The sequence below is a fragment of the Lynx canadensis genome, chromosome D1, assembly GCF_007474595.2.
Source record: "Lynx canadensis isolate LIC74 chromosome D1, mLynCan4.pri.v2, whole genome shotgun sequence".
Classification (NCBI taxonomy): Eukaryota; Metazoa; Chordata; class Mammalia; order Carnivora; family Felidae; genus Lynx; species Lynx canadensis.
Genome location: NC_044312.2, coordinates 108,650,326 through 108,676,758, shown reverse-complemented (window position 1 = coordinate 108,676,758; position 26,433 = coordinate 108,650,326). Strand labels below are relative to the sequence as shown.

The window sequence follows — 26,433 nt, the reverse complement described above, 5'->3', positions numbered from 1 at the left end:
AAATGTGTGTTGGCAACAGCTAACCAATCAAGTAAATGATCTCCCTAAGACTGGAGCATCAGAGAAGGAACAAAGACTAAAAAATTGTAAACCTGAAGTCATGACCTGTGAATACCAGAGAGGTTCAGCAAAAAAACCGTCATGACCTGTGACCTCTGTGTCACCCAGAGGATCAGTAAAGGCTGGAGAACTACAGAGTCGTAGCTGAAAATGGCGCTCATGCCTAGAATTTTGATCACATCTCTCAGGGTGACAGTCTAATCAAAAGAGGGGAATCGTGGGGCGCTTGGGTGGCTCAGTTCTTAAGCATCTGACTTTGGCTCAGGCCATGATCTCACGGTTGGTGAGTTCAAGTCCCACATCAGGCGAGCTCAAACCCTGCTTTTCTCTAACAAAAAAATGGGGGTGGGTGGGTGGGGAGAATCGTTAAAAAAAAAAAACAAACAGGCCAAAATAGAGTCATTTGTGCTAAGCCTTACACCAACAAGCCAAGACTTAACCTAATTGTAGTTTTAGCCTTTCCCAGGAGTGGAATTTTAAACCAATCAGTCTAGAATTTCCTGATCAACACTAGTGAGGTCATCTGCTTGATAGACCCCTTGTCCTTCCCCAAAGGAAGGTGGCCTTGCCTGAAATAATTTTTGGACGCTTAACCGACTGAGCCGCCTAGGGGCCTTGGCCCGTTAAGCGTCTGACTTCAGCCCAGATCATGATCTCACCATTCGTGGGTTCGATCCCCGCATTGGGCTCTGTGCTGACAGCTCAGAGCCTGGACCCTGCTTCAGATTCTGTGTCTCCCTCTCTCTCTCTGCCCCTCCCCTGCTCGTACTGTCTCTCAAAAATAAATAAATGTTAAAACAATTAAAGAAAAAAAAAGATGACCTAACTCTGTCTTCAAGGAGCCACTAAGTACGGAATGGATCCATTACAACACAGTAGGGGGAATGTGAGGAGGGAATCATGGGAGCCCAGAGGCAGGCAGGGGAGGTCATGGAGTGCTGCCTGGAGGAGATGACTCCCAAGGTGAATCTTAAAGTATGATCAGGCACAGAAACCTTCCACCTTTCAAATTTACTGAGCTGTTGAGGGCTGTGGGTTGAGAAGAACTCAAATAGGAAAACCCACGTGGAGGATCGTTGAATGAGAGGTTCACTCTATGGGAGGGACTGAGGAGTCGGTACCTCGAGGCTGATACCTTGGGACAGCTTTTTGGATTCTCATTCAAGCTCCCTTCCAAGGGCTAAGCTGCTGAAAGATGACCTTGGCAAAATGGCAGGTTGCAGTGGTTCCTGCCCACACTGTGATATTCTTACTTTTCCCCCCAGATTGTGCTTTTCCCTGGGCTTAAGGGGATGGGACACTGATCTCGTCGATTCCCTGGCCGCTCCAGGAAGAAGGGATTAGACAAGGAAGTTTGCCTAAGACTACGAAATGAGCCAGGACTTGAATCCCTGGTGTAAATCTAATCTGAATTCCAGTGAAGTTCAAGGTCAGGGAGGCAGGCACAAGGTCAGAGGGATGCCGTCCCACACCAGGGATTTGTCTCTCTGCAAGACTTGTGGAGAAGCAAACCACATCCCATTTCTGCAAGGTGGTGCTTCGAGGAATGCAGCTGAGGGCTAGAGGTCTCTCCGTCTCCTAAGTCTGGTTTCACCGCTTATTCACCAACTGCTGATTAAGCACATAAAGCACGTACCACGTGCAAGTCCCACATTTGCTAGTTGAGAAGGTAAGTCACAGACACAGGGGAAGAGAGCTTTAATTGCATATGCGGCCAGAAAGAGGAAAGGCCCCATGAGTGGGGCAGAATGGGTTCTCAAGAACAAGCTGGGTGGGGCTGTTCCAGGGACAACCAGGGGCAGAAATGTCAGCCACCCTAACGCTGCCAAGACGGTGTTTTGAGGCGGGATAAGAATGAACAGAGGTCTTAAGGGGGCGGATTCAAGGACGGAAGGGAACACAGTTCCTCCTTTGGTGCCTGGGCCTATTTCTCTTGACTTTCTGCATGTTTGGGACGCCAGTTGGCTGCTGCTGGTCGGTTTTCTTCCAGTCGCCGCAGCTCTGGTTTGTAGGCAGCTCTTTGGCACGGACTCGCCGGGCCACCACGGTCCTTGGCCAACCTCATCCCTGATCATTGTCAGGAAAAGCCCCAGCGGTGTCTAAACACCAAAGAAGGTGCGGCCAGCAAGCTCCAGGCTCTTGGCAGCTTAGATGGTTTCTTTGAGGGGAGAAGCTCCCAGCTGCCGGAGAGAAATTTCTTCCGTCTTCTCTTCTGCATCCTCCTTGCGAAGACCTTGTCGGACTCTGTTGAAATGAAAAGGCAAATGGAAAAATGAGACGGAGAGGCAGAAAAGAAGGGGTGAGAAGCAGACGGTGTGAGCACAGCATTCATGGGTGTGTTTGTGCTACGTGCAAGGCATGCGTCGCTGCTGTCCCCAGGAAGGTGGGGGCCGCAGCAGCCCTCCTTCTAGTTCTCACGGGGCACCTCAGGGAAAGAGCGCAAGGTCAAAGAGTTTTCCAGTGAGGACATGCCAAGGTCACCCAACTGGTGAATGGGGCACGAGGCTCAACGAACTTGCAGGTGCCGGGCTTGGCTCCCTGCGGACCAGGCGCTCCGGCAGAGACCCTGGGGGAGTGGGCACTACCAAGGCCCTTCTACCCCAACCCAGGTAGAGAGTCAGCCAGCCCTGGAGGCAGGGGGGAGAGTGAGGGGAGGGGAGACGGCAGGGAGGTCACCAGGAAAGCCTCCAAGTCTGAGAGCTGCCCCTTGGGGCTTTCTGCTTGACCGGCTGAAGTTTTGCCCTTTTCTCTTTTATCCGTGTTTCTTTGAAAGGATCTGTGTCTGGGGCGCCTGGGTGGCTCCGTCGGTTACATGTCCGACTTTGGTTCAGGTCATGATCTCACGGCTCATGAGTTCGAGCCCCGTGTCTGGCTCTGGGCTGACAGCTGGGAGCCTGGAGCCCACTCTGGATTCTCTGTCTCCCTCTCTCTCTGCCCCTCCCCTGCTCATGCTCTCTCTCTCTCTCAAAAGAAATAAATATGAAAAAAAATGTTTTATCAGTGTTTTTATCCTTACCTTGTAACTCTTTTATTTCTAATCTCTTAGTTCAATCGTTTAAGCCATTTTTGTGTGTGATTATTGCTTCGATCATCACAAAGAAACACTTTTCTTCTCGCTTTGCTGTCCTCCATGTGTCTTTTCTGCACTTGAAGCCTTTCCTGACTCTGCCCCTTCGGTCCATCCAGCTTATCTGTTGTATCTGTTGTGTGCCTGCGGGGGCTGACGGACGGCCCTTACGTCCCGCCTGCTAGTTTCTCCCCAGTTCTGGCGACAGATTCCCCATCCCTTTCAAAGATAATTCCGAAAAACCCAGAGGCACACATTCTCCAGATCCAACTGCTACAATGGTTAGGCTTGCTCAATATCACTTTTAAAAGTCATCTTATGAGCAAAGATGACCAGAGGCAGCCTGTTGTGTGACCTGAAGTCCATGGTCTTCTTTCTTTTTTTAATGTCTGAAATACAATACAGTCAGCGTTAAAAACATGCCGGGGTCAGCCATGCAACTGGTGTTCACCATGGAGGAGAGGGCGGCAGGAGGTCCCAGCTAACCAATGGCCTGGGCTTTGGCCTTGGTGGAGCGCCAGACCTCTTGCTGCAAGGCTGAGAGCCCATCCCCCACCCCTCCCCTCTCTAAGCTCCCAGTACCAGTGGGAGAAGCTCCATGGAAGGTCACTGATTGGATCCTTGGTACTTTGTCCGGGCCCTGCTGCCTCTCATCTGGGTCCTTCCAAGATCATGGCAGGCTTTAAGGAGCGTCAGACCCTTCCCTAGCTTCTAGGCCCCCAGAGGGGCTACCCTGTATCTGGGAAACGACTTAACTGAATGCTTATAAATGCTTTCCTTGTGTGCCTCTCCCCCTTAATTACCAAAGAAAACCTGCTCAATATAGACAATTTGAAGATCATTTTTATGTTGAAAAAATTTGTTGAAGTTTTATTTATTTAAGTAGTCTCTGCACTCAACTTGGGGCTCAAACTCAGTCCCCCGAGACTGAGTCGCATGCTTTTCTGACTGAGCCAACCAGACACCTGGAGATAATTTTTAAAATGTAAACCAGCTAGGAAAAAAAATTAAACGTCGCTCATACTTTGAGGCAACCACTGTCACCATTTCAACCTATTTCTTTCTCTCTTTTGAGCCCCTATTTCTTTTTTGTTGTTGTTTTGTTTCTTTTTCGTTGTTTAGTTTTGTTTATTTATTTAAGTCATCTCCACACCCAGCGTGGGGCTCAAACTCATGACCTTGAGATCAAGAGTCACATGCTCACCGACTGAGCCAGCCAGGCACCCCTCGAGTCTCTATTTCCGGACATAATTAAGAAACTATCATAGTTATTTTAATATACTATTTAACCGTATATTGTAAATATTCCCATGCCCTTAAAAACTCTTCACCAACATGACTTTTAATTATTGCACAACATATCATAATCTATTTAAATTGTTGGAGATCTGGAGAGTTGACATGTTTTTCCTGATACATCAAGCATGGTGATGAATAGCCTTGTAAATAAACATTTAAGTCACATACAATGGCCACATTTCAGCTTACTTCCTTAGGGCAGAATCCTGGAAATGTCATTGCTGCTTAGAAGAATATAAAAAATTTTCCATCTCATGAACAGCAAGGCCCAAGAAACTTCCAGAAAAGTTGCAGGACTTTCCTCCTTCCTGTCCCTACATTTTAATTGACTACTACTATATTTCCATTTTTTTTTTTTTTCCTTATTGGGTATTTTAAAATGACCTCTCCCCTGTTTTAATTTGCATTTCTTTCATTATGACTGACCTCAATACCTCTCTTCTGTTTATTTTCAATCAGCATTTCCTTCTTTGTGAATGTGATAGTCTTACTTAAAAGGGTTTTTTGAACAGGGTTATGAGTCAACTGTTCCCTTGCTATGTCGCCTCAAAAATCTGGGGCATAAGTCCAACTGGGTCACAGAGGTTGACCCAACCCCACACCAGGCATTTAGGCCATTCTGAAGAAACACTATCTATCTAGTCTTGTGATTCATGAAGGATCTGGCAACTTACATAGAAATAATTTATTTACAAATGGGTTTTCGTCAGCCTGTGAAGTGGAGGAAGTTCCCTTCCATCGTTACTCCGGGAACCAGCATTAGAAGGTATGTTACAGGGAATCCCTCTCAGCTTGCGGCCATCTTGGAGATGGGTAACTTGAACCTTGGACAAGCCATTTTCTTCTCTTAATCCTCGACACCCAAGGCCTGTGACCAGCACTCGTAATTAGTTGATGAGATTAGAAATTGAGGAAAACGAAATTGGCTGAGGAGTTCTTGAATTCTTATTGTCTCAAATATCAAAAACTCCACTCGACTGACTCATGAGAGAGGCTATGTCTTGTCTCTGGTTCCCCAGCATCACTATTTCCTACCAAACCAGAACAAGGTGAGTCGTTTCTGTCTCATATTTGGTTGGAAGGGAATTGCCAAGAAGAGCTCCTTACAGGTTCCTGAAGAAGCCCATGGACCAGAACACTTGGGAACCTTGCAGAGACATACTGAATGTGGATCTAATTATAAGCCCCTCAGAGGTTCTAAAAATCTTAACTACAAGGAGTCCTACGGCTGACGGAACAGGCTATCATTGTCTATGAATCTTCGAGGGGGAGATATTGCCCCCAGGGGGCAACAAGTGGTTCTTGGTACAGGGGAGGGGACAAAAAATCTGAGATATTACAATGGCTTGTGGTCTTCCAAAGGGTCACGGTTCGTGAATAGATACACAGTATATCTGTGGCATTAAAATGTTATTGGGAGGGAGGGGGTGTGATTAGGGAAAAATATGTATATACAAAAAGGTCTCTGCAGTGGGGGTGGGGGTGATAATGTAGAAAGGTCTAAATTCCTAAACCCAAGGCCCCATTTAGGCTGAGATTTACTAATGCAAAGGAGACAGAAAGGGTTTTTAAAAATCAGATCACATCAATCCCTTCCTCCAAGTCCTGCGGTCGTTTCTCTACTGATTTAAAAGCCTAAATTCTCAGTCATCTCTAGGGCTGCCCCTGCCCCTCTCCAGGCTGGCCTTTCAGGTCCATCACTCAGCTCCTCCCAGCTCTCTGGGACTTCAAGGGGCTTTCACTGGGTGTTCCCTTTTCCAGGAACACATGCCTTCCCTTCTCAGCCTGGCTCATTCCATCTCTCTCAAGTCTAGGGGCATCCCCAACCACTCAATTATTTTCTCTTTAAAAAAAATTTTTTTTTTTAACATTTATGTTATTTTTGAGACAGAGAGACAGAGTGTGAGCGGGGGAGGGGCAGACAGAGAGGGAGACACAGAATCCGAAGCAGACTCCAGGCTCTGAGCTGTCAGCACAGAGCCCGACGTGGCGCTTCAACCCACAAACTGATCATGACCTGGGCCGAAATCGACACTTGACCGACTGAGCCACCACCCAGGCGCCCCTCGATTATTCTCTCTTAATTACATATTTATTTTTGTGTATTTGTTCTCTATGTGCCTCTCTTAACTCTGTAACCTCCAAGAGGTCAGGGATCACATCTTTTTTGTTCGCTCTACACCAACACTGAGCACTGTGTCTGGCACATAGTAGGAACTCAGTGAAAAATAATTTAATACATAGATCAGATGTCAAAAAGCCTAAATTAAACACCAGCTCAAATCTTTAACTTCCAGAACTCTCCAAATCTCCCTGTGTCCTCCACTCTTCTTGGCTTACTTATGGCAGGGCTCCATCTGGACGTGCCCTTGCTTGGTGCCTACTCGAAAGCAGGCTTTGTTGCCCCAGATCTGGCTGTTTCCTCCTTAGTAAGTCACAGGCTTCAATTTTGTGTGCAAAAGTTTAATTTTTTTTTTTAATGTTTATTTATTTTTGAGACAGAGAGAGACAGAGCATGAATGGGGGAGGGTCAGAGAGAGAGGGAGACACAGAATCTGAAACAGGCTCCGGGCTCCGAGCTGTCAGCACAGAGCCCGATGCGGGGCTCCAACCCACAGACCGCGAGATCGTGACCTGGGCTGAAGTCGGACGCTCAACCGACTGAGCCACCCAGGCGCCCCTTGTGTGCAAAAGTTTATATGAAATGCAAATAGACTTTGAGTGCCGCTAGGCTGCCTTTTGGCATGGTTACACTGGCTCAAGGGGAAGGATAGAGGGATGTGAGGTTGGAGGAGTGGGGAGGCCGAGGGGATTGTCCTTTATCTATTTAGGAGAACAACCTGTGCCATCGAGAATATATGGAAAACTTTTTTCCCTTCCCCTCCTCAACAATTCAGTCTTCAAGCCATCATGTGGGAAGGGAGTTAAATATGAGAAGGGAGAAACTGGCGGTGGGGGGTGTCAGATTGAGGTTGGAGGTAATGGTGTGAGCTCATCGTTTTCAGTATGATCTCTGGATATAGAAAAACAGATATACAGGTGTGTGATCTATATGTATATTCATATATTCGCCACTTCTGTTCCCTGAGAGGGCTTGAAAGTAGAAAACCCCCAATAACGGTGAGCCCCTCTCACCTGGATCTTGGCTTCTAAATACCATTCTCTATTAAATGAACCAAGGTGCTCAGAGAAATGGCCGCTCCCAGGACAGCTACAGGGAAGTGATGAGCCTAGAATATCTGGTTGTGCCAGAAAACAGGGACGTGCTTAAAGAATTTTAAGGGAACACAGAAGTCAAAGGGGTCCTACTGGTCAAATTTGGAACAAATTGAGCAAAGTAAACAGGGTATAGGGGCCCCTGGCTGGCTCAGTCGGTTAAGCATCCGACTTCGGCTCAGGTCATGATCTCGCCGTTCGTGGGTTCGAGCCCCACATTGGGTTCTGTGCTGACAGCTCAGAGACTGGAGCCTGCTTCAGATTCTGTCTCCCTCTCTCTCTGTCCGTCCCCCACCTGAGCTTTGTCTCTCTCTCTCTCTCAAAAATAAATAAATGTTAAAAAAAAAAAAAAGAAGTCCAGAGTCGGACACTTAACTGACTGAGCCACCCAGGCGCCCCGAGAACATCCTTGTTCTAAGGAAATACACACGCGAGTCTTTGGGAGAGATGTCTCAATGACTTTCTCTCCTGTGATTCGGACAAAAAGTTCCTTGTCTAGCACAGCAACATTGGTCGAGCTTAAGAGAGCTCCCTGCCTTTTTGGTGGTCACTTAGTTTTCCACACTCCTGGCAGGACCAGCTAGGTCGGATCCAGTCAGCAAACTGTTGTGGGAAAAATGGCCTTGTTATCAACTTTTATAAAAATTAAAATTATTTTTAGTAGATGGCCTCCATTATTTTTTAGTTGCTGGTTCATATCCATAACAACCTATGGTAGTTTTAGAATAAATGTTCCTGGGGCGCCTGGGTGGCTCAGTCGGTTAAGCGGCCGACTTCAGCTCAGGTCATGATCTCACGGTCCGTGAGTTCGAGTCCCGCATCGGGCTCTGTGCTGACAGCTCAGAGCCTGGAGCCTGTTTCAGATTCTGTGTCTCCCTCTCTCTGACCCTCCCCCGTTCATGCTCTGTCTCTCTCTGTCTCAAAAATAAAATAAACGTTAAAAAAAAAAAAAAAAGAATAAATGTTCCTGGCAAGATCAAAGGAAGCGGTGTTACCCCAGCTAGAATTTCATTTGGCATTGGTGGGATTTCTCTATAGCCAGGGAAAGCAAAGTGTGATCTTAAACATGGCCGGGATCAGAACCATCGCAGTAACATCAGGGGAGGGCACTTCTCCGGCTGCATTTTCATGTACTTGGGTCCCTCAGGCAACATCTCAGAACACCCGCAAACAGGCTCTGGCTTGGGTTCCCAACAAATATTTACCCAGCATCTGGGGCGTCTGGACCTATATCTGTAGTGTGGGTGGGAATTAAACAGGTAGAGAGCATGGGGAGGAACGTTCCAGACAGAGAGAACAGCCTCGGTGGCGTCAGGGGCCAGATCCTGGGAGCCTTGTAAGAGGTTAGATTTTTTTTTTTTTTAAGATTTCGGATTTTTTAAAAATGTTTTTATTATTTATTTTTGAGAGCGAGAGAGCTCCAGTGGGAGAGGGGCAGAGAGAGGGGGGGGCAGAGGATCCAAAGCGGGCTCCGTGCTAACAGCAGCCAGCCTGATATGGGGCTTGAACCCACAAAGCATGAGATCATGACCTGAGCCAAAGTCGGACCCTCAACCAACCGGGCCACCCAGGTACCCCGAGATTTCAGATTTTACCTTTAATGTAAAAAGGTGCCAGTGAAGGGTTCCAAGGAGGAATGGTGTGTTTCTTTACATGGCAAGCCTTTTGCGCTAGTTGCCGTATGAAGAATAAAGTGGAGGGGCGCCTGGGTGGCGCAGCTGGTTAAGCATCTGACTCTTGGTTTCGGCTCAGGTCATGATCTCACGGTTTCGTAGATTTGAGCCCCTCGTGGGGCCCTGCACTGACATCACAGAGCCTGCTTGGGATTCTCTCTCTCTCTCCCTCTCTCTCTCCCTTGCTCATGCTGTCTCCGTCTCTCTCAAAATAAGCTTAAAAAAAAAAGAAGAAAGTGGAAGGGACAGGGGAGGCTATGAGGCTTGCATAGTTATCTAGACCAGGAGGGGGATGGTCACAGGGGTGACAGAGATGGACAGGTTCTAAAGACATTTTGGAGGCAGAATTGGCAGGACTTGCCAAAGCATATGTCCTTGTCCTTGATCTATGTGAGTCCAGGCCTAGGCCATGGCTCAGGTTAGATGTAGGATGCTCACGGGGGATTATTTTTATTTTATTTTTTTAATGTTTATTTATTTTTGAGAATGAGAGACACAGAGTGGGAGCGGGAGAAGGTCAGAGAGAGACGGAGACACAGAATCCGAAGCAGCCTCCAGGCTCTGAGCTGTCAGTACAGAGCCTGATGTGGGGCTCAAACTCACAGACCGCGAGATCATGACCTGAGCCGAAGTCGGAGGCTTAACCGACTGAGCCACCCAGGTGCCCCCACCCTGGCACTTTTAGAAACATCGTCAGAGACGTTGTCACCTTACTCGGTGACCTCTCTAAGGAGATCATTAGAGACATTTCATCTGGTGCCAACTGTTGAGAAAAGTTTCACTTTCCCCAGAGAACTGGTATCACTTTGTCTCTCTGACAGTAGGACAAAAGTCATTAACGGGCTCTCCCTTTCTGTTGCCAGGAATCTCTGAGCCAAATCTGAAGGCCACCACGGCAGCCACACGGGCCTGTCTTTGAGTCAGGATGTGATACCTCCCCTCCCCACAAAGTGCCATCCCTGCTTCTCTGCCCCGCTTTACTTCAGCTCACGTTCCTGCTTTGCCTGGCCCACGGTTTATTCCGGGCTCTGTTTTGACACTGGTTGCCGGCTCTGTCCTTGTTGGACGCTAAGCCGAGATCCCAGACACAAGCGGAGGCGCGGCCTACACGAGTCTCCCAGTACGGCCCCGCTCGCCATGACACCGTAGCAGCCGCAGGAGGACACTCGTTGCCCCGGGTTGTGTCACGGGGGACCTGGGCCTGTCTGGCCACCCCCACCCCACCGTGCCCAGAGGCTCCTCACCTCCTCTCCATGGCCTCGATGGTCTCCACCAGGGGCGCGTTGCGGGTCTCAGCCAGGAAGCAGACAGCCAGGCCGGCCAGGATCGAGGTGGCCCCGAAGCCCAAGGGCGGCAGGCTGGTGCTGAACTCCCCAAGCGTGGTGACCAGGGGTGCAGTCAGACCCCCAAAGCGGGCACTGACCGAAGCAAAGCCCATCCCCATCTGCCTAGAAAGTGTGGACCGGTCAGTGGCCATGGCCCAGACCTCCCAGAGGGGGCTGGGAGTGCCAGGGCCTGGGTGCCAGGGGGCAGAGCAGAGAGGAGAGGGGGTCCTGCTTCAGCAAGCCCAGCAGGTGTCGACCTGGAGCTCCCGGGCCTTCCAGGTTGGGGCAGGTGCCGCTCGGCTTCTCCCCACGCACCCACCTGATCTCTGTGGGGTACAGCTCGCCCGTGAACAGGTACACACAGATGAAGGAACTGGCCAGGCAGCCTTTGCCGAGTGCCGCCTGGGCCACGCGCAAGGCCTGCATGTCTGTAGAGGGGGGAGGCAGAGCAGAGGGTCGGGGGTGCTCGGAGCCCCAGAGGGGATCAGGGAGGCAGAGGGGGTAGTGGTGGGAGCAGGGCGCTCAGGAGGGGCTGGGGCACGGAGAGGAGGCAGAGGGTGGGGCTTGGAGCCTGGAAAGGGGGGAGGGAGGCCGGGAAGGTGAGGGATGGCTCACCTTCTGGCACAAACATGTTCGCGATCACCATGAGCCCCGCCAGGAGGAGGAAGGAAGCCACTGTGGCCCGGCGGCCCACGTAAATCATGGTGGTGGTGGCTACCAGCATGGCCGGGATGTCTATGACCCCAAACAGGACCTGGACCAGGTATACGCTGAGTCCAAACTTCTGCAGGTCTATGGCCAGCCCGTAGTAAGCCAGGGAGTTGGAGAACCTGGAAGAGGCAGCAGAATGGTCCTGCGCCAGCCCGGGGTTCACTGTTCTGGACCCGGGGGGACAGCACACGGGATGAAAGACACAGGACTCCTCTCTCGGGGGAATATCACCCGACTTCCCATTCCCCGCCACCAAATCCAAGTCTCTGACTTGAGTCTTAGAGCCCTGGTCCCTCCCGCCGCTTGCCTGCCCAGCCACCTGCTCCCCCAAGCCCGCGGGTTCTGGAATGTGAGTGTTCTCCCCTGTCCCCTCCACCTCCAGCCCTCAGTGGCTGATCTGAGCTTCACGTCTAAGAGCTGGAGGCAGAAAACGAGAGCCTTCCAACAAGGCAAAGACTCCACGGGACCCCCACCGCGTCTCCCAGCGTTTACTGAGAAATCGGCACCTGAAGATGGGCTGCTTCCGGCAAGGGGGTTTACGGCCAATCTGACAGCAAAGGGGGGTAGAGTTCCCACACCCGGTGGGGGGGTGGGGGTGGGGGGGGTCTCCGCGGAAATTTACGACATCCCTGAGGCAGTGTCTCAAAGAGACATTTGTACATACATGTGCATAGCCGCGTTATTCACGACAGCCGAAAGGCAGAAGCAACCCAACTGTCCATCGACGGATGAGTTGAGACACCAGCGTGTGGTGTATGAGGCCAATTACTCAGCCTTAAAAAGGCAGAAATTCTCGCAAGCCCTGGGTGGCTGCTTCGGTGAAGCGTCTGACTCTTGCTTTGGGCTCAGGTCATGACCCCAGGGTCGTGGGATCGCGCCCCGCATCAGGCTCTACACTGAACATGGACCCTGCTTCAGATTCTCTCCCTTTCTCTCTCTCTCTCTCTCTCTCTCTCTCATCTCTCTCTCCCCCCCACCCACTGTGCCTCTCTCCCCCACTTGCGCACTCTCTCTCTCACAAAAAATAAAAAGGGAGTAAATTCTGACACGTGCTCCAACATGGATGAAGCTTGAGGTGAAATAAAACAGTCACAAAAAGATAAATACTGTATGTTTCCGCTTCCCCGAGGTCCCCACAGCAGACAAAAGTAGAGACAGAAAGGAGAACGGCGGTTGCCAGGGGCCGGGTGGAGGGAGAATGAGCGCTTGTTTAATGGGTTAAAACAGAGTTTCAGTGTTGCAAGGTGAGGAGGGTTCTGGAACACAGCAATGCTGAACTGCACACCCACAAACGGCCAACATGCTAAATTTTGTTACGTGTATTTTACCACACTTACGAAAAGTGAAACAAAACAAGGTCCAGAGGAAGGGGGCTTGGGGTTGACGACCCTCATGAAGCCCTGTGGGTCGGCCTGGTTTTGCTTCTGGCGGACCACATGCTGACGCGGCCTCAGGAGCGTATGGGGAGGGGAGGTGGGAAGACAGAATCCGGCGGTGGGCTCTCCCCAAGCGGGCCTGGCATCTGCCCCCTTCCCCCGACGGAGAAACACCTACCACCCCTCCCACCCACCCCGGCCACAGGAGTCAGGGGAGATGGAGAAAAAGCAAAGACGCTTCTGGAAAGGTGACACGGTAATTCTTGTTGGGCAGGTCTGAGGGAGTCCACGGGAAATCCGGGTCTGATTTCTCCTCCCAGGTGGAGCTGAGAGGCAAGGCTGCCAACATATTATTTTGAACACTCTGGAAAGCAAACAAACCCAGGATAAATCACCCTGTGGCTCTTAATACTGAGGGGAAGGCAGCGTGATGTAGGCTTTGTTTGCTACGCTTTATGATTTATTTATTTGTTTATTTATTTTTTTAACGTTTATTCATTTTTGAGAGAACAGAGCGTGAGCGGGGGAGGGACAGAGAGAGAGGGAGACAGAATCCAAAGCAGGCTCTGGGCTCTGAGCTGTCAGCACAGAGCCCGAAGCGGGGCTCGAACTCACTGACCACGAGATCATGACCTGAGCCGAAGTCGGACACTTAACCGACTGGGCCACCCAGGCGTCCCTGTTTGCTTTAGCGTAGATACTTTGACCTTGGAAAGACCAATTCTGCCTCATCAGTCTCCTTACCTGCCTGGACATCAGGGGCATTGCTCGGACCCCCTCTCGATGTCCTTCTGTCCCCACCCCGTCCTCCCCGACCCTTCCCTTCTGGTGGGCTCCTCTTGCCTCGGCTTCCCGGACGCTGAGCCCTCATGCTCTCCCTCCCCCTCTGTCTGGTATTTCTCTGTCTTCTTCCCCCTTCCTCGTTCTCTCCGGTGCACATGTTCCCGCCTTTCTTCCTTCACAGCATGGAAATAAATGTTCCACCACGTCCGGGCACACGGCTGTGAACAAGATGGACGCGGCCTGCCCTCCCGGGACTTCCGGTCTGGTGGGGAGACAGGCATTCTGGGAAGGAAACCGCGCTCCTCTCCCCATCGTGGAAACAGCTTTGTCACGTTATCCAAACACAACACAATTATCCTTCGTGTTTCCCTGCCTTGCCGTCTCCTGAGCGGACACTGGGGCTCCCTTCCTAGTAAGGCCTCCAGAGCCCCTGGCCTCCTTTCTGGCATGGTTTTGGCAGGTATGTGGGGCAACCTGGACCCCAAGGACAGCAGGGTAGGGCTCAGATGAGGACAAAGACTCTCATGGAAAAAGCCCTGGACTCTCACTTTCCACCCCTCTCCTCATCTCCCCTCCTCTGCCCAGGGGTCTGCTGCAAGGCCATACCCCTCCCCCATGGCATTTCGGAAAGGCTCTCGTATTTCAGGGAGGGGTCATGGATGGAACCTGGCTGTCTAGCAGCTTTTATTTTTTTTTTTAAAGTTTATTTATTTGGAGAGAGAGAGCGGGAGAGGGGTAGAGAGAGAGAATCCCAAGCAGGCTCCGCGCTGTCAGTGCAGAGCCCGATGCGGGGCGCGAACTCACACACTGTGAGATCACGATCTGAACTGAAATCAAGAGTCGGACACATAACCAGCTGAGTCGCCCAGGAGCCCCGATCTAGCAGCTCAGTATCTCTGTCCCCCTCCAACCAAAACAGTTTGCTCTTTATCATGTGCCCTATTTTCATCTTGGGGTAAGAATGACTTTCCAAGGGTGGGGAAGACAAAGGCCTCATCCCTGCTCCCCTATGTGAAACCAGTCTAGAGTCTGACAACCCCAAATGATATTTTTCTCCTCGTGGCCCCTGCCACCACCACATCCTGTGTCATCAAAGATGGTGAACCTAGAAAACTCTTGACTGGGTCACATGAGGCTATGACATCAACAGGAAGAGGAGGGGTCCAAAACAAAGGCAAAATTCTTACTTGCCTCCTAGTCATCTTATCACTTAAGAAATGATGAGGGGTTTAGGAGTTCTGTGGGAGGAGCTGGGGGCAGAAACCAATTTATACACTTTCTCTTATCTCGTATCAAGGAAGGTAACAGTCACAGTCTCCTGGGATTAGGACAGGGAACGATACTACTCATCAGTTAACTATATACAGAGAGAACATATGATGAAATAAATATAAATACATATTTATATTCTGGGTAGAGTTTTTGTCGGATGTTGGTTTTTTTTTTTTTACATTTTGGAAAAAGTTTATGTTCACAGAAACTTTGAAAAGTTAGATTAGACGCCTTTGGGGGGGGTCGTTATTCAGCCTCCCACAAGTAGTATATTCATACAGTGGAATGTTACACAAGGAAAATAACTAAGTTATATCCTGCGACCTGGAGGTACCTCACAAACATGATCTTGAACAAGAGAAACTCGTTGCAAAAGAGTACACGCTGGGGCGTCTGGGTGGCTCAGTCGGTTACGCATCTGACTTTGGCTCGGGTCATGATCTCACAGTTTGTGAGTTCAAGCCCTGCGTGGGGCTGTGTGCTGACAGCTCGGAGCCTGGAGTCTGCTTCGGATTCTGTGTCTCCCTCTCTCTACCCCTCCCCTGCTTGTGCACACGCTCTCTCAAAAATAAAGAAATCAACATTAAGAGAGAGAGAGAGACCAAAAGAGACTCTTAACAATAGAGAACAAACTGAGGGTTGATGGAGGGAGGTGGGTGGGGGATGGGCTAGATGGGTGATGGGCATTAAGGAGGCCACTTGTTATGATGAGCACTGGGTATTGTATGTAAGTAATGAATCACCAAATTCTACCTCGGAAACCAATATTGTGCTGTATGTGAACTAACTAGAATTTAAGTAAAAATTTACAAAAAGTATTGCAAAGCTGCTATGTGCCATGAGCTAGATTCATACAACACTGTACAGATATTTACATATGTGATTAAGTTATTAAAAGTAAGCAGCACAGGTGCCTGGGTGGCTCAGTCGGTTAAGCATCCGACTTCAGCTCAGGTCACGATCTCACATTTAGTGGGTTCAAGCCCCGCGTCGGGCTCTGTGCTGACGGCTCGGAGCCTGGAGCCTGCTTCTGATTCTGTGTCTCCCTCTCTCTCTCTGCCCCCTCCCCCTCTCATGCTCTCTCTCTCTCTCTCTCAAGTAAATAAAACATCTTAAAAAATTTTTTTAAATTCTAATCTTCACAAGCAACCTATGTGGTAGGTACTTTTATGACATCAATGTTACATATGGGGAAACTGAGGCACAGAGAGGTTAAGTAACTCGCCCAAGATCACACAGACAGTAAGTGGCAAGAGTTGAGATTCTAATCCAAGCGATCGGGTTCCAAGTCCCGCCTCTTTTGTTTTTGTTTTATTTTTTTAATTGAAGTACAGTTGAGTCCTGCCTCTTTACCAACACACTGTACTGCCTATATGTTTCTGAGCTGTTTGAAAAGAAAATATTGGGGTGCCTGGGTGGCTCAGTTGGTTGAGCGTCCGCCTTCGGCTCGGGTCATGATCTCGCGGTCCGCGAGTTTGAACCCCGTGTCAGGCTCTGTGCTGACAGCTCAGAGCCTGGATCCTGTTTCAGATTCTGTATTCTCTCTCTGACCCTCCCCCATTCATGCTCTGTCTCTCTGTCTCAAAAATAAATAAATGTTAAAAAAAAAAAATGAAAAGAAAATATTTTTCTCAATGAGTACGCCATACTCAATGAGTACGTAGGAAAAAAGCCAGCAAAGAAAGAGAAATCCAAGTTAACAGAAAGCATTTACAACAGAAGTTTGTGAAAGTCCACCAGTTCCCAGCGCTTAACCTTCCTCCCGAACCTCCCCACCCGCTAACAGAAAAACCGTCTGGGCGGCCCAGTCACTAGCTGTCCAAGTTCCTCCCTTTTAACAGAAATGGGCCTTGGCTTATTCTTCCCAGAGGGATCCAAGAGGGGACTTTCAACCCTGGAACTTTTTTGTTTCTTTGTTTTTTGGTTTTTTAAGTAGGCTTCACACCCAGAGTGGAGCCCCACGTGGGACTTGAACTCACGACCCTGAGATCAAGACCTGAGATCAAGAGCTGGACGCTTAACTGACTGAGCCACCCAGGCACGCCCACCCTGGAATTTTTAATTTATGATGTTTCTTTCCAGTGGGAAGAAGACAGGAAAGTTGGAAGCTCGCAGGCCAGGGGAAAGCCTGGGTCAGCTGGGTGACCGCGGTAGGGCGTCCCTTCCCTGACTTGGGTTCCGAGGAGTTCTCTGGCTGCCCAGAGCCAGAACTGCCCCACGGGCAACACTGTTGGGGCAGAAGCCCTCTCAAGGTCCAGAGTGGTGGACCATTCCACATTTCCAATGCACAGCAGATACAGTTCCAGACTTAAATCAGAGAATAGAATCTACCTGAGCGCTTAAACCCCAGCCAGGTGTGGGGTTACGTGTCCAAAAGTTGTGTTCTCTCTCTCACTCTCTCTCTTTTTTTTAAAACACTTATTTAGTTTTGGGAGAGCGCAAGCAGGGAAGGGGCAGAGAGAGGGGGACGGAGGATCCAAAGCGGGCTCTGCGCCGACAGGCTGACGGCAGCGAACCTGATGCGGGGCTCGAACTCAGGAACCGCGAGATCGTGACCTGAGCTGAAGTCAGACGCTCAGCCGACTGAACCACCCAGGCGCCCCCAAACGTTTAGTGCTCAAAAGGACCTTAGGGGTAGGTATCTAAGTAGAAAATTGCGGCACCAGGAGGCTGGCTGCCTTGTTCAAGGTCACCCAGGGAGTCTGTCTTCTATCACTGCCTGGTTGGTTTCCACTAAACCCAAGGGCTGGTTCTGCTCCAGAGAACAGGTCATTCATAGCCTGTGTTCCCTACTTCACAAATATCCCTACTTCACACTTACTATTATTCTGTCAAGTGAAATGACAATGGTCCCCTCCCATTTTTTAAATCAGCTCCTTATCTGAGGATTTGCCAGCTTCCAGTCTGTGCCAAGGGGAACGGATCGCTTTTGTATTTTTACCCATTAAAAGAAACTTTTTTTTAATGTTAATTCATTTTTGAGAGAGAGAGAGAGAGAGAGAGACAAAGCACGAGCAGGGGAGAGGAAGAGAGAAAGGGAGACACAGAGTCTGAGGCTGGCTCCAGGCTCTGAGCTGGCAGCACAGAGCCCAATGTGGGGCTTGAACTCGTCAACCGCGAGATCATGACCTGAGCCAAAGTCAGACGCTTAACCGACTGAGCCACCCAGGCGTCCCTGTATTTTTATCCTTTTTACATCTTCAGGCCCATCTACACAGCTGCTGTGAATTTCTTCCTGCTCACGTGGCAAACTCCACAGCCATTTTGTAAAATCCCCCTAAATGCCATTTCCTGCATGAAGCACTCAGCATCCCCAGCCAAGAGAACTGCCATAAGGACGCTTGTCATACCTCATAGACATTATTGTTTCCCTGTCTGTCCCCTTCTGGACCCACAAGTGTTTTTCTAGAGTGGGACACTTCCCAGAATCTCCTGGAGAGCCCCAAGGGCATATCAGGATGGGACAAGGCGCATTTGGGAAAAGCTGTGTGGGTGATTTCAACAGGTGGCCCTCCACCAAGGTGAGACCCACTGCCCAGATTTGGGGTCCCTAGGTCAGCCCAGATGTCTCATCTATGACCACATGTCAGCGCCCAGCAGAGGGTCAGAGGACCCTAGAGAAAGAGTATGAAACAAGATTGAATTCACAAGGCTCACCTGCCTGTTACGTTAAGAGTATTTTAAGAACAGACTTTGGAAGTGGGAATAAAAGGCATGTCCCGGCCCCAGGTCAAAGACTTGGGCTTGAGCACATCACCTACCAGACCACCATGAGACAGCACGTGATCTTTCGGATGGCCGGGGTTCGGAAGAGGTCCAAGACTGAGTTGGAGGGGCAGACACTTGCTATTTCACTCTGGATGTAGGAGCTCACCACCTGGGCAAGGAAAGGTTGATCAGCAGAAGGGAAGGATCTGGGATCCTATCTTCCTGCCAGGAGTCCCTTCATCTGTGGAGAGGAAGGTCAAGGTTGAGTTCTCTGGCAAGATGGCTGTTTCTAGTCTCCTCTCTGTCCTGAGACCAATGGCCCTCCACAGATCGTGTCCAGAGCTTTAGAATGAAACAGAGGCTCTCATGCGAGTTCCAAGACTCCTGAGCTGCCTGCTGCTTAGGCTGAAATAGCCACCCGTGGTTCAAGAGAGACCCTCATGCCTCACTTCTGGTAGAGGATCTGAGATTGACTTGGCCAGTGGTCAGGGGTAGGGGTTTCACGTGGTTCTGCCACTCGCCACCGTGTGTTCTTAGGCAAATGACGTGAGGCATGCAAACTTCAGTTTCCTTATCTGCTACAGTGACAATTAAATGAGATTATGGGGGCACCTGGGTGGCTCAGTGGGTTGAGTGTCGGACTCTTGATCAGGTCACGGTCAAAGGAGGGTGGATCAAGCCTGCTTAAGATTCTCTCTCTCTCCCTCTGCCTCTTTCCCCCACTCGTGTGCTCTCTCTCTCTCACATTAAATAGATAAATAAATAAATGAAATTATGTGCCTTAGCATGGTGCCTAGCACGGGGCTCGATAAATGGTACTTAATTTATAATAACTGGTGACTGTCTTATAAATGGTAATTATCTCATGAGGGTATTTGTAATACATGGTACTTTTATTATTGATTCTTCGATAATTTCATTTTATGATTTCTATGTTAACGTTTTCATTTTATTTTGTTATTGTATTTAAGTTTCAGCCAGGCGTCGATGGGAATGGGGTCCCCCCCGCCCCTCCATTGCATAGATGGATGGCCTGATCAACAAAGCAGTTAAATTATTTATCTCAGATCACACAGCCGTTCGATGGCGAACGTTTTGGCCAGACTGGAACTTATCCTACTCTGCTTATTCCGCCGCCTCTCCACCTGGATGGTGGACGAGTCCTGGGAAGCCACTAAATCCTGGTACATCTTGAGGCCGGCCACCAGCAAGATTAGAAATGGTTCCTACTCTTCCTTGCACCCTTGCTGCCCACCTCTTTGGTCAGCCTTTCCCCTTCCTCCATTCTCCCATTCATAACAGCCACCTTCCGAAGGTTCTCCACAGCTAGCTGGGACTTGCCACGGAGCAGGAGCCATCGGGATGACTCTGGCAGCCACCTGTGACCGAAAGAAGGACGAAGAATGGCAGCGTTGAGCGGAACCCAGTCTCCAGACCCAAGTACACCTCCGTTCCCCTTCCTTCGGACCCTGAAAGGTGACCTCTCCTGCTGCCTCTCCTGCTGCTGAATCATGCCAGCTTGCCTTTTTCAGCGCGCACCAGACAGGGAATCCCTGAAGGGCATCTAGTAACTTCCACACATCCAGTTTTGAATCTGGTTCTGACGCTGGTGTGTAGCTTAAATGAGGCACGGGCCCTCCCTGGGCTGTGCCTCGGTTCCCCACTGGTTGTGAGTTGCAAAGGAACTGATGAGGCAAAACCGCTGTAATATTCTGGAGCCCCACGCTAGTGTAAGGGATTTCATTGGAGCTTCCCGATAAGCCACGGGCCGTACCTGTGAGCCCATGGCCTCCACAGGCATCGACCCTCTTTCGTGGGTCACTGCATACCCCAAACTTGTCATCCGCCCCACGCCCCACGCCCCTCTCTGTCAGGACATACCAAGAATAGAGGAAGAAGATGAGGAAAGGAACAGAGACAGCAAACTGTAGCCACCGCCAGGGGCGGATCACGTATGCCACTCCGGCCAGGATGAGCTGACCCAAGGTAAAGGAGTACCCCAGCAAGACCCCCGCCACAGTCCGGCCCCGGGTGGGCATCCACTCCACGACTGCAGAGAAAAGCAGGACAGGATCAGTGGGACTCATAGCCCACGGGGTTGTCTCATTCGCCTGTGCCCTTTATAGGGACTCTGTGGACACCTGAAATTTTTCCCGAGATCTGCTGAGACACAGGGAGCACCAAAGAATCAGACATAACCAAGAAAACCACAAGGATGTTAGGAAAAATCACGGCAGATTTTTTTTTTTTCAATCCTAGAGTCAGGAAAAGCTTTTCTAAGAAAGTCACAAAACCCAGCAGCAACCAAAGGGAAGATCAACAAAACTTGACTCTATAAACACAGGAGCGTCTGAATATAAACAAACACAAACAAACACCATAAGCCAGGTCACAAGATCAGCAAACACAAGCAAAGGAACAAAAAATTTGCAGCTCAAATTACAGATAGAGGGTGAATTTCCCTAACATTGGACCGGTTCCTACAAATCAATAGGAAACGGAAGAAAAGGCAAAACAAACGAACAAAAAACAGGCAAAAGATGTAGACGGTTGGTAGGAAAGGAAATAGAATGGCTCTTAATTACATGATTGTTTTGTAAACAGCAAAACTTGGGAACAACCTACAAGCCCATCTATGGGGGACTGGTTGAATCATGCTCGCTCGTAGGAGGCAACCACAACAGATTAACGAGGACACGTCTTCCCCGTGAGCAGCCAGCTCCTGTGTCCATCGTGTGTCCAGGCCATCAGCAAATCCTGTTGCTTCCACGGGCAGAATCTAGCAGAACCCCTCCTGCTTCCTCCTGCTACCCCCCGGCCCAAGCCCGTCTGCAGCCTGCTGACCGGCACGGGAGCCCCGGAACTGGCCCCCACGGGGATCCTGGCAAATGCTAAGCCAGATCCTCTCCGCAGCTCGGGATCCTCGAGTGGCCCCCTGTCTTGCTCAGAGTCAAAGCCAAAGTCTTGTAAATGGCCACAGGGCCTAAGGGTCTGCCCCCCAACTCCCTGACCCCATCCATCACCACTCCCCTGCCCCCTCCCCACCCCGTGCTCTGCTCCAGCCACAAGGACCCCCTCCTCTGGAGCCCACTAGAAACACACACCCCTCGGGGTCTTTGCCTGGAATGTCCTTCCCCCCAGATAGCGGCAGATGCCCTCCCTCCCTCCTGCGAGCTTTACTCAGTGACCCCTCTCAGTGAGGACTTTCCCGGGCCACTGCCCCCTCCCTCGGCCCCCCACCCCAAGCTTATTTCCTCTGTGGGCTTTAATTTTCTCCTGTAGCACTTATCACTTTCCAACATACTATATAATCTACTTATCTGTGTTTCTATCTTTCTTCCTGCACAAGAGCACGGGCTCCACGGGAGCAGAGATCTGCCTTGTTCGTTGCTCGTCTCTGGTGCTTAGAGGAGCATCAGGTACACGGCGGTGCATGTATGTGTGTGGGGAGGGGTGTGTGTATAGGGGTGCATGTGTATGTAGGGGTGTGTGTGTGTCATAGAGGCGATTCTAGCATGAGATGGGCCATGCATGTCCATTCCTGCCGTCAGATCCCACGGGCTGTGGCTTGACACCCCATCCCGAAGGCTGAGGCGAGTGGGCTGGGATTTGCTGGGATCCTGAGTGAGCTCGTGCAACCTTCGATGCCCTGATTCAGGGAGGGGGGCTGTCAGGTGCGCCGGCCTGGCCCCTCCCGGTTCTCCAGCCCCAAGATCTCCCCCACCCCTGAAACGAAAGATCCATTCCGTCTTTGGCAGCCGTCTGGATCCCTCAGACCCTCCCTGAGCCTGTCCCGGGAGCAAACTAAGTCATCAGCAAACGCAGGTGGCTAGTCTGCATCCACCGTGGGTTTCCTGCTGCCTGACAGTGTGCTGGGCCAGAGTCACCGGGAGCTGCCTGAAACCAGCCTGGAGTGAGGACGGACCCTGTTACTTCGGCCTGAGCGGGGGGACGTTCCCACTTGGCTTCCAGGGCGTAAGGTCTCCACCATGGCGCTGTGGAGTCACCACCTTTGCGGCCTGGGTGAATCCTGCCCCTTTTGGAGCCACATAAGCCCCGCAGCCTTGGGGGCCACTGTATCTCACCTCCCTTCTGGGTCCCCGCCCTGAGCCCACAACGAGTCTGGCATACAGTAGGCGCTTACTAAGTGGTTATTGTTGACTTATTCACACAGGAAATAATTCAACCCTCTCAGCATACAGGTGGGCAAATCGAAACCCAGGGTCCACAGCTCACTGCTGACAGGGCCATGGTTGAGAGCCCAGGTCACCCAAGAACCCCGGGCTGGGGGTTCTGAGTGGAGGTTACTGGGTGAGACTCCCAACACAACACAACAGGAAAGACTGCACTAAGAGGGCGGCCATCCCCCCTTCCACGAGCCCCCCTCCCCGCCAGGCCCCTCCTCGGCCGGACTCACCCAGGGAGAGGGAGTTGAGGATGATGCCGGAGAAGGTCATGCCCATCAGGAACCGGAAGACACAGTAGGCACCGAAGGAACCGAAGTATGCCGTGGCGGCCCCCGAAACTGCCAGCTGCAGGTAGGCCCAGACCAGGGGGCCCTTGCGGCCCAGCCTGAGCCAGGCGCCGGGCACGAGGTTAGGGTCGGAGGTGGCAGCACAGGGACGGCAAGAGGAAGTGCCTCCCAGGCCCCTCCCTCATAACAGAACATCCGCTGGGCCCCAGGCCCTGGAGGCAGAGGTTGGTCAGGGAGGGAGAAGCGTGGTGTGGAAGAAAACTGAAGACGCAGAGATGTATTTCCTCTTTGGCCCCTTCATTCGAGGAGTATCTCTGCCTGTCCCCTGTGCGAACTTCTGGCTGGCTGGAGGCCTCACCCCGGAACTCACGGGCCACTGGGAGCAGGACCCCCCGGGGTCAACTCTTCATGGAAACTGGTCATGTTGGGGAGGCCAGGGTGGGTTGGGGCCTTGTCACACCACAAAGGGGTCAAAGGTCAGGGTTCAGGGTAGCAGGGTTATCCCAGTCTGGTTCTGACACTGCCCCGTTTGTTCAGTGAGCGTCCAGGGCCAGAGTTTTCTAGCTGGGCTGGGAGGGCCGCAGGCCATCAAGGGGGCGGGCAACATTTCTTCTCCACACACCCCATGATACACTCACTCATTCAGTCATTCATTCTTTTTGTGGGGGAGGGGCAGAGCGAGAGGAAGACACAGACTCCCGAAGCAGGCTCCAGGCTCCGAGCCGTCAGCACAGAGCCCGACGCGGGGCTTGAACCCACAGACCGCGAGATCATGACCCGAGCTGAAGTCAGACGCTTAGCCGACTGAGCCACGAACGCGCCCCGGGGAGGGCTCTCTCTAATGGAATACGCAGAGGCCTCGAAGTGAAGAAAAAGCCGGTCACAGAAGAATGCGTGGGGTGGGCCAGCATTTGTATAATGAAGGTGGGACACAGCAGGTGCCCACGTGTCCATGTTGGCTTGGACTGCACAAAGTCATAAACTATCGCTGGTAGGATGCACAGAAACCAGACTGCCCTCTAGAAATTACTGGACGGCGGGGCAGGAGTGGGAAAGGGACACGTCCCTGCATGCTCTCTCCTACCTTCTGGAATTTTGAACCGTGTGAATGTGTTATGTATACACAAATAAGCCTCAATAAAGGAACGTTAGGGGCGCCTGGGTGGCTCAGTCGGTTAAGCGTCCGACTTCAGCTCCAGGTCAAGGTCTCACGGTTCGTGGGTTCAAGCCCCACGTCGGGCTCCGTGCTGACAGCTCGGAGCCTGGAGCCTGCTTCGGACTCTGTGTCTCTCTCTGCCCCTCCTCCACTCGTGCCGGCCTCTCGCTCAAAAATAAATAAACATTAAGAACTATTTTTTAAAAATACAGAAATAAGAAAAATTAATGAAGAGGCTCAGGTGGCTGGGACCCTCCTCCCTAAAGGCTCACCTGTCCGCGAGGCCACCAAACACGATGGCGCCCACCAGCACGCCGGCCATGTAGATGGACTGAGCGAGGTCGCGGAGGGGGCGGGCCTCACACACCAGATCCCACTGCAGGGGAGAGAGGGACGCTCCAGCCTCCGCCTCGGGCAGCAGCCCCCCACCCCGCCCCCGGCCCCCGCTGACCTCCATCACGATAGTGGACGGGAAAACGCTGCGGTCATAGACCCAGCCGTCCCTGCAGCCCTCCGTGGCCGCCCCGCGGACAGACGTGTTGGGGCTCAGGAGGGCCCACTGAGGCTCCTTGAAGCGCCGGCATGGCTCGGGGTCCCCCAGGCGGTCCAGGGGTACGACGGCCCTGAGCCAGGCCCCCGAGTCGTTGGTGGCGGCCGCGGTGTGATTGGCGGGGCCTTGGCAATGGTGGCGAGGCACGGCAGCCGTGAAGTTCTGCAGGAAGTTGTGACAGGCCAGCAGGCTGCAGGGCAGCAGCAGCAGGCCCGTGTAGACGAGCTGGAAGCGACCCACTCCGCCTAGGCGGTCCAGCAGGTCTGTGAAGGCCATGGCCGCGGGCCTGGCCTACGGCCCAGCCTGCCGGGGCCTTATGTAAAGGACGGGGCCCTGGGAGGTGGAGGAACAGGCCCGGGGTCAGGACCGCAGATGCCCCGTGCCTGGCAGGTCGGAGGGATCCAATTACACCTCACAGGAGGCCTCGAGTGTCCCCAGGTCTGCAGGCCCCCCGCCCCCCGGCCCTTTGTCCTCGTTTCTCTTAATCTCACTTCCCAGTTCGAAGACCAGGGGTCCCAGGGCGCCACCTCACAGCGCACTGCCCACCGCTCAGGTCTGCAGGCCCAGCCACCGGTCCCCTGCCTTCGCCAGGAGGACCCCAGCAGTAAATGTGGCACCATCACCACGCTCCCCTTTATTCTGGAGGCCTTTGTGAGGCATCCTCAAGAACCCGATTCCAGCCTCGGCACATGGGATCCAGTCCCTGTCCCCCAACCCTCAAGAAGTCAGGGGCTGGCTGCACAGGAGAGCCTGAGGTGGGGGGCCGGGGGAGAAGTCCTTTAAAAATGCTCATACAGGGCAGGGGCGCCTGCGTGGCTCAGTTGGTTAAGTGTCCAACTTCGGCTCAGGTCATGATCTCGTGGTTGGTGAGTTCGAGCCCCGCATCCGATTGAGCATGGAAGCACAGAGCCCGCTTCAGATCCTTTGTCCCCACCTCTCTCTGCCCCTCCCCAGCTCATGCTCTCGCTCTCTCTCTTTCTCTCTCTCTCTCAAAAATAAATAAAAATTGAAAAAAGAAAAAAAAGTTTGAAAATGCTCAAACAAGCCAGCCAAGGGGAAGCCCTGATCTCCCTGCCTCCGCCCCAGGCACTCAGCCCCAGGGTGGGGGTTCGTGAGGGGTTAGGGCCGCCACATCATCCAGACCCTTAGCATTCCAACCGTCTCATCAGACAAAACCCAATACAGAGAACTAAGAGGGCGGGGCCCAGTGCACCTGCCCTCCCAGCCCTCGACCTGGCCCTCTCCCAAACCAGCCCGGGCTCCCAGGAAGTGATGGCCACTCCCCTTACAGACAGGACGCCAAGGCCCAGGACCTGGTCTAGGACTCCCAAGGACAACACACAGGCTCAGGACAGTGGGTCCGGGCCCTGTGCCAGCCTGTGGCAAGCAGTGTCCCAAAAGTCTGCACTTGGGGCTCCACCTGGGGCTCTGAGGGCAGCTCCCACCTCCGACCCAGGCTCTGTCAGCCTCTGCCCTGCGGATGCTATCCTAGTTTGTGGCTTACCCCAGGTCCCCCCCCCCCCTTCCCACTCTGTCTCTTCCACCCTCACTGCAACCCACCCTTATCTATGGGAAGAAAAGCCAGGACCCCAGAGGGGCTGGGGCGGCTTACATAAGCTGAAGGTGTCTAGGTGAAGGAGGCTCTTGTGCGCTGGGAGCTTCCTGGGAGGTCAGGTTTGTGCTCAGCGGGAGTCTGGGTGTCAGCCAGAGCCTCACAGGCTGGAGTATACAGGGAGGGCAGGGACCGGGCTGTGAGGAGGGCA

General features: G+C 52.0%; 1 protein-coding gene across 1 annotated transcript; it reads right to left on the bottom strand.

Annotated features, from left to right (window-relative positions):
• Positions 1 to 1,749: 1,749 nt before the first annotated feature.
• LOC115525982 (solute carrier family 22 member 20) lies at positions 1,750 to 25,465 on the bottom strand. The gene is made up of 10 exons (XM_030333432.1): positions 24,572 to 25,465; positions 24,393 to 24,496; positions 22,908 to 23,062; positions 20,372 to 20,540; positions 19,746 to 19,869; positions 18,544 to 18,659; positions 11,256 to 11,470; positions 10,960 to 11,068; positions 10,560 to 10,763; positions 1,750 to 2,304 (listed from the first exon to the last, which is right to left on the bottom strand). The coding sequence occupies exons 1-10, from the start codon at positions 24,944 to 24,946 to the stop codon at positions 2,208 to 2,210; spliced, it is 1,668 nt and encodes a 555-aa protein (XP_030189292.1). The 5' UTR covers positions 24,947 to 25,465; the 3' UTR covers positions 1,750 to 2,207.
• Between the last annotated feature and the right edge of the window lie 968 nt (positions 25,466 to 26,433).